This window comes from Metarhizium brunneum, chromosome 3, assembly GCF_013426205.1.
Source record: "Metarhizium brunneum chromosome 3, complete sequence".
Taxonomy (NCBI): Eukaryota; Fungi; Ascomycota; class Sordariomycetes; order Hypocreales; family Clavicipitaceae; genus Metarhizium; species Metarhizium brunneum.
In genome coordinates, this window is record NC_089424.1 from 4,634,186 (window position 1) to 4,649,919 (window position 15,734).

The 15,734-nt window shown below is 43.8% G+C and overlaps 3 protein-coding genes across 3 annotated transcripts; 1 reads left to right on the plus strand and 2 right to left on the minus strand.

Moving 5' to 3' along the window:
• Positions 1-8,005: 8,005 nt before the first annotated feature.
• HMGR_1 (3-hydroxy-3-methylglutaryl-coenzyme A reductase) lies at positions 8,006-9,598 on the plus strand (the record flags this gene model as incomplete). The annotated part of the gene is made up of 3 exons (XM_014683876.2): positions 8,006-8,089; positions 8,154-9,256; positions 9,307-9,598. The coding sequence occupies 3 exons, from the start codon at positions 8,006-8,008 to the stop codon at positions 9,596-9,598; spliced, it is 1,479 nt and encodes a 492-aa protein (XP_014539362.2).
• A 1,014-nt stretch (positions 9,599-10,612) lies between these two features.
• On the minus strand, positions 10,613-11,113 carry G6M90_00g066490 (uncharacterized protein; the record flags this gene model as incomplete). Its single annotated transcript, XM_014683877.2, has 1 exon — positions 10,613-11,113. The coding sequence occupies one exon, from the start codon at positions 11,111-11,113 to the stop codon at positions 10,613-10,615; it is 501 nt and encodes a 166-aa protein (XP_014539363.2).
• Positions 11,114-14,385: 3,272 nt separating this feature from the next.
• G6M90_00g066500 (uncharacterized protein) lies at positions 14,386-14,951 on the minus strand (the record flags this gene model as incomplete). The annotated part of the gene is made up of 2 exons (XM_014683878.2): positions 14,386-14,664; positions 14,727-14,951. 2 exons carry the CDS (start codon positions 14,949-14,951, stop codon positions 14,386-14,388), a joined length of 504 nt encoding a protein of 167 aa, XP_014539364.2.
• Between the last annotated feature and the right edge of the window lie 783 nt (positions 14,952-15,734).

A 15,734-nucleotide genomic window follows, 5' to 3' on the forward strand; every position in this document is an offset into this window, starting at 1 on the left:
GAGGTTGAAACCGGGGGGGGTCGGGGACGGCGCATTTGGGGAGCTATAAGAATCAATCCAAGACCATCGCGTATTGTCATTCGTGACTGAATAAACTAGAGCATATATGCAATGAGTAATCTGGTAAGTACCTGCACAATATTTAAAAACATTCTTATCGTTGATTTACTATGCCGTCACCACCAGCCAGCACGGTGATTATAATCGGGGCGGGTTTTTCTGGTCTGGCAATGTGTTGCCAACTTAAGCGCACTTTTAATCTTGACGACTATTACATCTACAACCGCCAGTCTCAATTAGGAGGAACTTAGTCTTCCAATACTTGTCAGTATAGTACACATACTTATATTTCTAAAATACTAATATTAATAAAAAGATAAGAGCAGACCCTAAATATAAAGTAAATATACTAAGAATTTATTATAATTTATCTTTTATACTTAACCCTAATTTTACTTACTTATTTTTACTTTAAAAGAAGATATTAATATATATAAATAAAATAATAATAAAATATAATATATATTAATATTTTAAAAGCTATATTAAATAAATTTTAGTATTTTAATAAGAGAATATATATTTATAATTAATAAAACTTAAAAATTTAAAGTTTACTTAATAATTTTTTTAAAAGTATTATATTTTTATATTAATAATAAGTAGGCTTATTAATTTAAATATTATAAAAATACTTAAAATAAAGGATTTTATTAAATAAATTATATATATAATAAAATAAAATTATTATATTAATTTTTATAATAAATATATTATTATAATTAATAATAAAAGTAAGTTTTATTATATTAAAACTTTTACTAAAAACTTATACTTATAAATAGCTTTTATAATATAATTAATATTAATAATTATAAAAAAGCTAAAAAAAATTATATAATTTATAAAAGTATATATTTTATTATTATTAACTTTTAGAATTAATTATTATAAAAATATTATTTTAAACTTTAATACCTTAATATAAACTTCTTATTATTTTATACTTAATTATAATTATATTATACTTATTATTTATTAATTAATTTTTTATTACTTATTTTAATACTTATATATATTATAAACTATTATATTTTTTTATATAAAACTATAGTTTTTTATATTTTTAGATATAATATAAAAAGCTAAGTAATATAAAAATTTATTAAAAAGCTTATAAAATTATATAAAAAGTAATATACTTTTATTATTATATTAACTATAATTACTAGATATTTAGATACTTAAACCTAGCTTATAAAAGAATTTTAAAAGCTTTTAACCTTAAATAATAAATTTAAGTATAAGATATATATTATAAGTATAAATATATTTTATACTACGTGTGTGGGCATTTTAGGTTTTCATCGTGACTCGGCGTAAGTCACGGCCGTAAAATCATAACAATATACAAGGTTTAACTATATAATAGTAGCTGAGGCTATCGCGAGGTGGCCGTGACTAGCAGGCCACAACGCGGCACTAATTACGCTGGTACGTCTAACACGTTATAATATATAGATAGTTTACTTTTCTAGTCTTTTACTATTCTTAGCCTAGTATAGCCTAATATTATTTTAGATTTTATGCTTATATAATACTAGTATTATATATGTAATTTTATTTAATTATAGAGCGAATTAACCAAATATTAATATTAATATAAATATATTTTATTTAAATTAATAAATATATAATTAACCAGAGAAGAGTATTTAATTATAGATATATTTCCGCCCTCCATGAAGACGGCATCACTTTATCTGATGATCCAATTACAAAGATCAACTCGAAAAGCGTGTTCACCAGATCCGGCGCAGAAGTTCTCGCCGATATCATTGTAAATGCAGCATGCTTGACTTAACTGTGCCGCAACCGATGCGCTGACGAAGGCAAACCCAGATCCTTGCAACAGGTTTCGCTATCACTCAGTATGAGACTGATCTTCGAGGGCGACAAGACAAGACCAGGAAACTTTATTGGGCAGAGCTTCGTCATAAGTCAGCGTTCAAATCCATCGCCATGCATGGATTCCCAAACTTCTTCTACGTTCTGGGACCGAATTCCGGTTATTTACATACTTCAGCAGTGTTATCTATAGAAAAGTCATAACCAACCCATTCAGACAATATAAGCTAACACTTCGTACAACATGTGCTGACCAAATATAGCTACGTGGATCTGATCATTTCAGTCATTACTCCTGTCATTCATGGAACGATGTCCAGTGTTGAGGTTAAGTCCGAGAGCGAGAAAGGATACAACAAAGAATTGCTTTCCGCCTTAGACCGAACAGTTCACAAGGGTGGTTGCGCCAGCGCATGCGATTCCCCCGTCTAGAGCGATATCATAGCAATCTAACATTGACTGACAGTTTCTCATTGACAAAGGTACCCGGAAGAACTGGTTCGTATACCCCTGGGGCTCATTGCATATGTGGGCTTCCACCCACTGGCATATTTCTAAAGACTGGGATTATGGGACAAGCGACATCACTGCAGAGGGATAAAGTCATGTTTGCTAGCTTAGCTATGTACGGTGGGATATTAGCACTATGACGGCAAGGGGGCCAACCAAACAATCCGCCCACACGCGCACGTGCGCGAATCCTCATGGCAGCATCCGACCTTTGCAACGCCACCATGTCACCACGCCGCCATGTTCTCGAGGAGCAATTGAGTTAAGAATAAACGAGGGCTATTTTAATGAGTATATATTTGTGTTTTCAAACGAATCACTAGTGGCTGATGGCAAAAGCACTGTTTCATTTCGTACCTTCAAGAGACAATTGCTAGATTGGAGTCTGATTGCTTCATTTCCAAGTTACCAAAAGTTTCAGGCTTATATGACGGTATAAGCGATTTTTATTTTAAAAGTATGTCGATTCAATATGGCTTTGTTGGTTCACAGGGGGTAATCACAAGCTACTTGTCAGATATCAGGACCTCAAAACGGGGTAAGTCATTGCTTTTTACAATGCCGCAACGCGGCATTATAGGTATCAGCAACGACTCCTAGTCTTAGGATTATATCAGACATGGTTCCTTGGTACAGCTTCGCCGGTTCGGCGAAGCTGCTCACAGGATAAATACCACGTTCATTTCCATCTTTCATTTGTTCTTTAGATAATTCTCACTTAATACAATTGGCGCCTTCGGCGCCATTATACTCGATCTTTTGTGACCCTCAATTTTCTGACACACGTATATAACGCGAAGGCTCCTGCATATTAAATAGACTCCAGTTCATTCCCTTATGCTAAGTAGTGGCATAAAATTGTGCTGTGGGACGCAAGATCTATAAACCGTATGTGATCAGTTGTGTCCACGATCGTGCGTAGTTTGCCTGTAATAGGCTAGGTCATGGTGATTAGCGAGCTGTTAAGGAGCCTAGCTTCACCACCTTTGTTACGAAGTACATGCAGACCAAGAAAGTTTGGGCGAATTAGAAGCTGCAAAAAGTCATGCAAGGTCATGCCTCTGTAAGGTCATGCCTCCATATCAAAAGTGTCATGCCGCTCTATCAATTCTCAAAATTATTGTTATTCTTTTTCTGCTTCCTCTTTCCACCCTAAACTCCAGATATTTAATACTTTTCGGAATACTGTTGCCACTTGCCACTTCTGGTGGCAAAATGCTTGCGTGTTTCAATCAACAGAGACAGTTTTTTTCCGACAGAAATGTCTCCCCGTAAGATTCCCACATGTCACGCACAAAAGCCAACCACTCACAGCCGGTGCCACAATCGACCTTGCAGGCGGTACAGAGAGCCCAGATATTTTCTCTTGAACCAAAGTCGTTTCTCTGGTTGTTATGTAAAGGGGAGGATATCCAGGTAACTTCATCAAGTAGTATTTGTAACTCATCTGGGCCGCGAGCCTGCTGTGCCATGGAATGAACTGCACTTATCTCTTCAACATCATTGAGCATATTAACATCCGCAGGCGGCGGGAAAATACGCTGATGAACAGTGCTGTCACTGCAACATGCTTTCCGCATATTGTGCCGCCCCTGACACGCAGACAAAATAGCCCTAGAGGGCATCGACAATTCTTTCAGGCATGGTTCGTCAACCTGTGCTGACAACAACTGAAGATGAAAAAGCCCGTCTGTCAACGGATCTGTAGGACAGTCTCCGAAATGTAGCTGGAGTTGTTTGACCATTGCCGGATGGAGAGGGAAGCGATGCCCCAGACGACGTTCTAGGTATCGATGGTGGATTTGAACGAAGAGAAAGCCTGCCCGTCCAAAATGTACTAGCTCTTCGGGAGCACTGGTATAAACAAGGTCGTCAATTAGGTCCAGATATACTGAGTGGTATCCAACCTGTCGATGGGATTCCAACTCATTACACTCTGAGTGCATTCGAGCTGTAGGCATATGATTATCTTGGTGGTATATTCGCATCGCCGACTTGCACAAGTCCATTGAGATGGCATCGCAGATAGAACTATCAAAGATCCAAGAAGCGGTCAATGGACCGGATTGTGAAATGCGACCAATAATAATTGCGGCACCGTAAGTATTCGCTGTGTGGGTCCGATAGATGATACTATCCCAAACCAGGCGAGACTGGCAGAGTGCATCATGAATACCTACATGCCCGTCCCCTTTATTGTGGTCAATTTTTTCCACATACTGAAGCAGGTATTGTCGAACAAGGGATAGAAGGGCATGAAGGGCGTCTCTCGCCCATCCCTGGTCCGTCATCTCCTCAATTACGTTCCGTGCAGAGTGACTGTATATACGAAAGCGCTGGTTCAGAAGGTGACGAGGAGGAATGCAAATATCATCGACCACGGTGGAAAAGGCAATGTAGTGCAAGCTGACCTGGCTGACGGAGTAATCCCCACCACACCAACAGCCCATCCACTGAAGGGCATCCCGACAAACACACTGTATTGATTGCCGTGCTGTTCTATCGTTTTTTTTCGACCAGTCAGTGTAGTCCCAATACAGCAGTTTGTTGCTGTTATGTGCATCGTCAACTCCACTCAATACCGCCTCTAGAAGTGGCCAGGTATTAGTAGCATGCTTTTGTGGCGTGCCAGACTCATAGCCATCACCACCCATCAGGGTAAATAATTCAGCTGTATCTTTGTTGTACCGTGATCGCACTGCAGAGGGCATCCTTGAGGGCAATATTGGTTTGGTCCGGACGTAGTGCAAGAAAGAGCAGGAGACGTCTTTCTCGCACAGGTTGCCACACCACATCGAATGGACCATTTGTAGCAACTGCAAATTGCTTGGAGCAGCTGCTAGCTGGTCAAAGGCAGCCAGAGCTGAACCCTTGTAGTCAAGAGTGTCTGGACAGATTGGCCCCGTCATGTTGCCATGTGAAGATATATTGAACGGTTTAGAAATGATATCGCCATGATAACCGCCTGAATTGAAACAGGGAGGTGCGAGTGGTTTTATACCTCGGGGTCATATGCCATGGCACGGCACTGAGACATGAATGATGCCGTTCAGGAAATACTGAGTGGATTAAGGGTTAGATGTGGCCACATCCAACCTTTCGGGCAATTTGAAGGCGGGGTTATGGAAGTCACTTCGAAGTTCTTTCCCTAGGCAATTTCTCAGCCATGTAAGGTTTTCTTCATCCGTACTGAATTTACTTTATGTATTCCGTAGTTAGATCAATATTTATTGCCAAGGGCGGGTTCACTGGCTTGCGGGAATAGGGAGCTACTCAATATAAACCTGTCAGTAGTATACAGTACTACTGAACATTGAAGGATCTCAAACGGCATGTTTCAACGTAGAAGGTGCACGTTTACTTATTGATTGTGTATCTTCTCTGCCACTAGAAGCAACGCCCCGGTCATCTCCATGTACCCTTGGCATTCGCCGACATGTATCGATATCACATGGTTCACATCTAATTACATAGTGGACTCACATGAGAGACTCTTAGTTTCCTATCTAAAAGAGCGGGGTTATACGAAATTAAATACTTGTTGGGATAGTACTGCCTACACAGCAGTAGTACAATTTCTTGTTGCGACCTGCCACCTAGGCAATGATTCTTGCGTGTTCTTGACTGAGTCAGCATTATGCTTGAATAAATGAGAGACCTGATCTTGACATCCTCCTGCTTAAGCAGGAGAGGTACCCGTATCTGGAAGAGCTGGGGTTGGTGTGTGAAACGAACGAAGAGGCAAGATCGCGAAAGATGCAGCCTACAAGGAGTATATCGGCGGAATCGGAGGTCGTGCTACTTACTAGTTACCGATAGGCTGTCAAGCAGGGGTGGGTCATCAATTAATCTGGGGTGTCGATTGAGTTTAGGCAAGGGTGGCGCGGCTTATTGTGTGGTAACTTACATGCACACTCGCATCAATGTTAATCTTTCGTCGTTCAGAGCCGTCAACGTTCAAGCTACCTCTCACCGCCAAACACGACCAGATTACAAAGTATCACAGAAAAGGAACTAAAGAAAACTTATAACAAACCCACACGCAAGCCATCAGGTTCTCTTGTTGACGTAATTATGGTAGCTCGCGTGTATATTAAATTGATCATCTGGAATAGATCGGCTGGGGTTTGACCAAAAATCTGTATGTAATTAGTCGGTCGATGCGATTTCTGGCGCCACGAGGCCATAAGGTTAATATGTCATACGGGAGCTGAGAGGCTTTCAAGGCTCAGAATGCCCCTGCGTCCAACGTGTTATGCCGGTATAGCAATTCCCAGCAAATGTGATGTGGTGGGGCGATGCTTCGCACTAGTGACGTTTTTAACAATCGGCCAAGATCAATGATATCGGGGTTTCAGAAACTGATCAGCCACCTTTTACTGTCGTCAAGTGGCTGAGGAGCCTTCTTAACTCAAGATGAATGGCATGAGCCCTTCTAAGGGATAGAAGGGAGCAGCGAACAAGAAGATGATAGTTAACACGGGTCTCACAACGTGACGTATCTACCTTCTGTGCATCTACCTTCCAGGTTTAACTAACAAATACTTAAGACTGCCCACATAATATTATGCTCAAAGAGTACCCATATTTTTTTAAACCAATGTCAATCTCTCTACCCAGTAAACATCTCTGCGGTCTCCCAAGTACTTAGCTGAACCATAACTGGCACTCAAGCCCCAAATGGTTGCCCTGGATGTGCTGTGGTTCTCATTGCAATCAACTATCTACACACTTTGTTTGCAAGTTTCTTCGTTGAGCCCTCAGAGGACTTGAGGCCTTAGAAAGTCAGCACACATTTTAAACATGGTTTCATAGGATCAGGTACCGATTGTAGGAAATGCCTCGGCCAATATGTTTTGTTCATCTATGAAAAATCTTTCTATCAGGTTGAGGGCCCATGAGATGACCCATGACATTAGGGCTTGGGCTTTGAGACGAGCCATATTATGCTGATTATAAGATTGAATTAGTGAATATTGTCAACTTCTGTGTGAAGAATGATAAGATAATATACTCCAGGAGGAAACCCGCAAGCTTTCCAATCAGGACCTTGCTGAACATCCCAACCGGCCCGAGCTTATCATCAACATCCCGTAGTAGTGTGGAAGGGTAGTCGTGCTGAGGTATCGTCTTTCGTTGAATAGCCATACCAACCTGCTTGACCACCTTCCTGGAGGTTGCATTCTCGGCTCAACTAAAACTACGATGGCATTAGGGTTACCACTAAAAATGCAAAGTGATGGGACATGACGTCATTTTTGTGCACCCTCCATACTTACTTCTGGAAATGATGGAGGCTTAGCATTGTTAAGTGATTTACTAAGTACTTACTCCCAAGTTAGAGAAGACGTAATACCCCGGGCTCTCACCGGGTGGTTTATGACATTGCTGACTTGCATGTGAAGCTCTAGGCCTGATCTACAAAAGTCTTGACAGTATATCACAGGTTCCGACGACTATAATACGTTCCACAGCCTAGAAGTACTTTTTAAGGTTGGCCCTTCAGATTCGTACGCATCAATTACCTGTTTATCAAATATATTGTAGTTTATACAACTGTCTCAGCGATTTGTCAGTTGCCTTAGCTATGTCGAAAACATTACTCAGCAATAGCGAAGCTACCGTATCTCCCGAAGTGCTAGTGAAATCCCGGCAGGGAAGTAATGCCTATGTATGCAGACGTTTTTATAATTCAGTACGCCTATTGGGACCACAATACTGATCTCGCTTATCAGCGACCCGCAAGACTCGACGTGGAGCTGCTTGCTATGACACCGTCCTCACTCCTTATACGTAAACCGTATAATACGGGGCATACGAATCATGACGTGCCTGTTATGAAACAGTACAGTAGCCTGAATGAGGCCGATATTCTGTCTAAGTGCGTTGCAGAAGAAATACCACTTCATGCCCTTGAACACTACACGCAAGGCCCAGACCAGGCGGTAGCCCTAAGGCGTCGTGTCCTGGCCAAGATTCTTGCCATTACAGGGCTCAGTGGACAAATTCTTGCGAAATTACCGCACCAGAACTACAACTGGGATCTCGTCATTGGCTCCTGTTGTGAAAACGTAATTGGGTACATGCCGGTCCCGGTTGGCGTGGCTGGCCCTGTCTTGATTGATTCAAAGAATTTTTTTATCCCTATGGCTACAACAGAGGGCGCACTTATTGCTAGTACGAATAGAGGCTGCAAGGCAATTAACAACGCAGGCGGCGTCACTACGAATCTAACCGATGATGGCATCACCCGTGGCCCATGCGTCCAATTCGCAGGTACAGAACGAGCAGCTTTTGCCAAGAATTGGATTAGCTCACACGAGGGCCAGGTCATCTTGCGCGATGCTTTTGAGAGCACCAGTAATATTGCCAAGTTGCGAAGGGTCAATGCAAGCATTGCTGGGAGAAGTCTATATATCCGGTTCAAGGCGACAACCGGCGACGCCATGGGTATGAACATGATTTCAAAAGGTGTCGAAAATGCCCTGCGAGTTATGAGCCAAGACCCCAAGTTTGAAGACATGCGAGTCGTTTCTTTGTCTGGCAACTACTGCACAGACAAAAAAGCTTCTGCGCTCAATTGGATCGAAGGTAGAGGTAAGAGTGTCGTAGCAGAAGCTGTTATTCCACATCAAGTTGTTCAATCAGTCTTAAAATGCACTGCCGAAGCAATGGTTCGAATCAATAATTCAAAAAATCTTGTCGGCTCGGCGATGGCAGGGGTTATTGGCGGATATAATGCTCATGCCGCCAATATTGTCGCCGCCATCTTCATCGCTACCGGGCAGGATCCAGCACAGGTCGTGGAAAGCGCAAATTGCATAACTCTCATGGAGTGGTAGGTAATAACAGTGCCCGAGATTGTCCTGGATAACTAATAGATTCCAGCAACTGCGTCGATAATTCATTACGTGTATCAGTCACCATGCCCTCCCTTGAAGTCGGCACTGTAGGGGGGGGCACAGTGCTGGAGCCCCAGAGCTCCATGCTAGAGATGCTTGGCGTGGCAGGCGCGCATCCTACAGAAACAGGCCGGAACGCCCAGTGCCTAGCAAGCATCATTGCGGCGGCAACTCTCGCCGGGGAGGTGTCCCTGTGTGCCGCCCTGACGAGTAGTGACCTGGTCAATGCCCATTTGAATCTCAATAGAGCTTCACCTAGGAAGTGGGCATCGCCATGATTCACGTTCAACAGCTCTAAGTAGTTCATACCCAGTAAAGGCAAATATCAATCCCAGGACGGGGTTTGTTTGGCGGCCTAGTGGCAGGCATTTCGTTTGAAACTGAAAATCGACAACTGCAAAAACTAGTCATGCTTGTGCTATTAGTTAGTTATGATAAAATATCCGCCAGAATATACAATGCCCTAGACCGGATTTGCAGCCGTGCGGTTGAGGAAAATGTCGATTTGGAACCATATACTATGCTTAGCACATCTCATCTAGTAAAGTAATAGTTTGATTAGTCGGGGAGCTTAGAGCGGGTAAGTACTAAGAGGAGTTGGTAGAATTATTATCGCATATTAAGCCTACCCTGATCGTAAGTTCGTAACTACTACTTAGTTAAAGAATCTTGGGGCTTTTTTTTTTTTTTTTTAGAAATATTAGCGTCTAAACTTTTAAACTACGTAGAAGTGGCAACTTAGTTCGCAGTAGTAACTTGGTTCGCAATGGCAACTTAGTTCGCAGTAGCAACTTGGTTCGCAGTGGCAACTTGGTTCGCAGTAGCGTAACTTGGTTTGATGGCTCATGAAGATTGCCTTCGGCGGCCTATATAAGTTAGAGGCCACTGTTGCAAAACTCAAAAAACACTGTCCTAGATGGAGATGACTACGGTGGGCGACTACGGTGGGCGACTACGGTGGGCGATAGGGATATGCACCTTTACAGGGGAAGGTGTTGTCAAAGGTAACTAGGCTTGAGCCCGTATACGATTTACATAACAACAGATCTATTTGGTCTTGAAGATCCTATCCCTCGGAAACAGCCATGCTATCTCCTTCGATTTTCATCGGCTCTGCACAGCTTGGCGTTGAATGAGCGACTTGACCGTGATAAGTTGTAACAAGGAACCGTCTTAGCTACAATCTCGAGACTGTGTGCGGCTGGTAATACTGAGCCTGCAATGCTGCGATGTGCTGTTGCAAAAGTAATGACTTGGTCTATCTCAAAGTCCTGATATCTGAGACATTATCTCTAATATGCTTGCATATCTGCAGCCGCCGCCGCTCGCATTAGGCAGGTGCAGTCGACCATAACCTGAATACCGAAAGAAATAATTGGAATCCAGAAACTGACTACACCGTTCCATGCTACCGGGCCAGTCTTAACACAATGTACGGCTATGGATGGAATATAGGTGATGGGAACCAAGATATTGACGAGAGCTATAGGTTTGGGGAATGGAGGCTTAGCTCGAGAGTCGACAAGGATAGCGTACGCAAGAGAGAAGCTCTGGGCCATGAAAATCGGCCAGGGAATGAGAAGAAGCATCCAGAAAAGGTCGTTAAGAAGTTGGGTGGTCTCGATAGGGCGGTCAAGGCGGTAACTGGCAACAGCGAGAGTTACTCCAGGCATCACTATAGCAAACGCGCCAGCAGCGCCAGCGGCAAGTTGAATGTTGCGAACAGCATCGTATATGCCAGTAATTTGTCGAATTTGGTCTGAGATCGCTGCCGTCATAGGGAGATAGAACATGCCTGATACAACAAGCAGTGCCGCGCCAGCCCTAATGCCGTTCTCATGATCGTGGTAGTGATCGACCACTTGTACGGCATCCCAGTCCGGTGGGAGAGGTGGAAGAAAGCCAGACGCTGCCAGTGCAATAATAAATAAAAGTGCACATAGATTTCCACTAATAGCACAAGCATACTGAATTTTTTTATTTGACATTGTTCGAACTGGTTTTGTTGGCCGTAAAGTGGCGGCAAATGTAAAGTAGCACTCTTTCCCTTGTTGTGTTGACTGAAGGATGTCCTTACCTGCAAGGAAATTTGGCAGAGCTGTCTACATATATATACAGGGGGGACTGACCCGTGACTGGCAGTGCTGTACCTACAAAGTTTAGGCAGCCCATTTTATTTTTGAATTATGAAGCATTGTCATACATGTAGCAACATTGTCATTGTCCTTCCATCTACTAAACTACTCAGGTTGACCTATGGACTTATTGATTCAATGGCCTTCTCCTCTCTTTGGTTTGTTTTTATTGTACTGGTTCTAAATACCTCCATCCAGTTGCACCAGCTTTCGCGCCTAGAAGCCTTCAGCTTGTATAGACAACGAGCGAAGCCTTCATGAAGTACCATTTTGGAATACACGTACGTACATCTGGTGCGGCAGTACGTTCAATGGCTATGTACATACAAATTTCCTCTTCCATTTTATGCAGTAGGGAACCGCCCCCTCCTACGATTATTGGGCCTCTGTACTGCTTGATTTCCTCGGGGTCAAGGGAGACGAACTTAATAAATTGTAATTGGAATGAAGGCACTATTAGTCTGACGGGGCGTTATCTTTTAAGGAATGACCGCAACTAGTAGAAAAAAATAACGTTAAGCCAACAAATTCTATCAGCCTTGCACTTTGCACTGAAAAGTATAATCGTGCTACGCCCACACTCTTTCGGGTTGCGACTTTGCTACCTTTCTAAGGCTGCAGCGAAGTCGCGACACGACCCCCCTAAGACGGTCCCCGTAGCAAAGTGGTTCAGCCGGCATAGCAATTGCCATTTGAAGACAACCATCAGCGACCACCACATCCAATGCCTTGGCATGGTAGTGCTTCAATGGCTGAAAGACAACGGCATCTAACGGTTGAATGATATGTGTAATACATGGAGGCAAGGCGAGTAATATAATGTCATGGTCGTCTGCATAGTTATTGGATGAATTCTGGTGTATCTTCCGCAAACAAAGTCTCCGCACCACCTGTGCATTTTAGCGCAGTTTTAATTGCAGTCCCCTGTCATCTATCGCTCTCTCCCCAGCACCTGTACTAAAAATTCACGAGCTTTTCCAGCAGATCAGTCATTTGCCTGGTTGCGTATCCGCTTTTGCGTTTGCAACATGGCCGGAACCCTCCCAGTAGTAGACTCCATCAGCTGGATCCAGCACGTATTTGCATTTAGCAAATGTTTTTAACAGTGAGGGCAAAAATCTTCCCTTGTCATCATGATACAGGCTCCCAAGTATGGGCTTTATGGAGTTGGTGGCCTCCTCTGCGCGATAGAACGGGATTTTGGGAAAGAAGTGGTGGACGACATGATAGTTGATTATGCCATGGAAGAAATGACGACCGATGAATCCGAAGTCTCGATCAACTGTGCAGAGAGCCCCACTCGTGAATGTCCATGACTCATCGGAAAAATGGGGTACAGCTGGACTAGTATGATGCAAAAATGTGATGGCAACTACATCATTTACGTAAGGAACAACCTGGACTCTGGCGGGGTTGGGGCGAGGGCCACTCACCTAGCCAGTGATGTACCCAGAGATAGGGGAGGAAATATAACATTACCAGCTTGAATGCGCCTATCTTTGAGCCCAGACGATGCAGGGCCAAACACATGAGAAATAAACCAAGATCGGAAACAATTACCCGGCATCTCTGTGTAGTGCTGAAAAGTGTACTAAAAGGATTAAGGTGACTCTTTGGCAACGGGGCCCAGCCAGGGCTATACGGCGCGCTCTTGGACCCGGCCGAAGCGTTGAACAGTAGGTATGTTTGCCATCCAGCAAGCTGGTGGCCCAGAAGACAAAGAGTTGTGTATAAAGGCGTTTCTTCCGTGAGGCCGGCGACGGTTGACATGACCCATGAGTTCTTTTGCAGCCACTTCTGGCGCCTGGTGGAGGGGACGAATACTGTATCCCGTTCTATGTTGCCCGTGTGCTGGTGATGTCGTGCGTGTGTTATTTTCCACGAGAAGTAGGGCACAAGAAGCGCCGAGTGAATAACCCATCCGATCACATCGTTAAGAAGTGCGTATTGCGAGAAAGCGCCATGGCCGCACTCATGTGCAATCACCCAAAACCCCATGCCAACACAACCCTGCAGAAAGCCGTAGATTCCCCATGCCAGGATGCGGCTAGATTTGCAGGGCAAAACATCAATATTCAAAGCCAAGGATACGAATACGGCAGTATAGAGGCAGTCCCGCGCCAAATACGCAGCAGATATCCATAATGACGGGCGAAAGCATGACGAAGGAATAGCAGACCTTAATCTCATCATGCTAATATTCCCCCCCCAGGCGGCGTCTCTATTTCGGGCGACAGGAGACACAAGTGGCATACTGACACGCGGAGGATAATTATTGCAAAGTCTCCGAATAGGTATGAACGAGTTTTGAAAGACGGACAGTCACTAACTTGGCTGCATTCACAGCCAAATCGCACCACCAAGTTGGCTTCACTGGGTAGCTTGGCTTCTGTTTGCAGGCTTGCATTTGACGTATTTATAGTCCACAGCTAGTGAGCACGTAAGGCAAACAAAACAGTTGCGGCAAAAGAGTGGAGACATGGCACGAGTTGCGACACACCACGATTGTATGAGATCAACCTGAGCCAAACGAGAGCCTCTTGTTATTTTCTACATAAAGAGTGGAATACATACAATAACACAAAACTAATTACTCGCTGTCATATTGGCAGGCAGACGTTATGGGCTGAGCCGCCGAGGCGCACTCGACCGGCGCTGATGAAAGTCTCGCAATCTGCCCAACGCAATCAAAGTTGTTGGTTTTGCAACATGGTTCTGGCTGAATATACCCCGTGCCCCTTTACAGCAGCAGTGTAGCAATGACCGTTGCCTTAGATGAGCGACTTATTCTTGATAAGTGATTGATTGAGCTGACAGAGACACTCCAAACATGATTTTGCATTGGCAAGCGTGGCAGAGCAGTCTGAGGCCATTTTAGCACCCACTTCCATCAGATACGGGCAAATGGGAATCTGGGCTAACGCGGCTATCTACAGCTTTTCCTGTGCCGGGCTACCAGCGATTTTCTTCATGTGCCAACGTTGGACCGCACGATTTGACTCTTCGGCCCGTCTTAAGAGATTCCTGTAGAGTTCATTGTAAACCCCACCCTCCCTAGGTAACTCAACAGTCACACCCTTATCATGGTTGAAGAAGACAACCCAAGCCTGAAACTCGGCGACCATAATGTTTTGGCGTACTGACCAGACGGAAAATATCACAAAAACGCGGTCTGGGCGGACTTCCGAGATGCGCGCACCGGTGATGACCTAGTGTAATGCTTCAATCAGCCTGAATAGAGGTTGAATAAGAGTCTGGGAGTTAGACATACGGTATCAGGATATTTCACCACCCTCTTCACAGCCATTGTGTATCTGTTTGTCATGGCACTTATCCCACGAGCGCCCATAAAATCAGGGAACTTATCCTTTAGAGACTCTTCAAATGACTCAAGCAGCCGAGTGAAGCACTTGGCGTTGATGTGTGGATAGGCCTGTGACATGACGTGTCCGAAGGGGTCCTGGTCCTCGGCCCAGGATAGAGCATGCTCAGCCATTGTTGCATACTCGCATCCAAGTTCCAGCATTTTCTCCATCGTCTGCTTGCGATGATGCTCGTACGGGCTGCAGTGTCCAGGGTGCTGGTAAGAGGACGCTTCAAGGGCTGTTTTGAACTGGGCCATTTCGCAACTTAGCTCTGACCAGATTGATCAACAAGCAGCGGTGGGGATTTTGACAGCTTCTCAGAGCTGAAGTTGTGCTGCTATTATTAATACGCATCAGCCTGTTTGAGGGTGCGGCGAAGTCGCGACCCGAAAAAGTGCGGGCGAGACACAAGGGCGTATGCTAAGTACGAGAATACGCTGTTTTTATGAAGGTTTAGACAGAGTTTGTGGCCAAAAGGATGGCGGCCGCCAAAGCTAATCATGCCTTGGTATGTATGTATGTATGCATGATCCCACTAGTGTGTACCGTAGTCAGGCAGGCAATATTCATAAATCATAACCTCATATCCCGCGCAAGGTCATGTGTAAGACTCGTAACGGGGAAAACGAAACCCATGGTTATAGTGACCACTACACAGCCCCTCTTACTACCATATATAGATATTATAACCTCTTTTTGCGGTGCCTTGTGACCCCAACAGATTTGATTGAGGCAGGGGGGCCAAGGCAATAAAGTTTCGCACATCGCATCTTTCGTATGTTTATTGTAGACCCGCGAATTCTTTTATTAGAAAATGTGGATCTTCTTTAAAAGAAAGTATACATACGAGGCTTAGAAATTGATCGTATTTCTGAGCCTCGATCGTTGGTCTTAGTTTAATGTTGATCGACGCC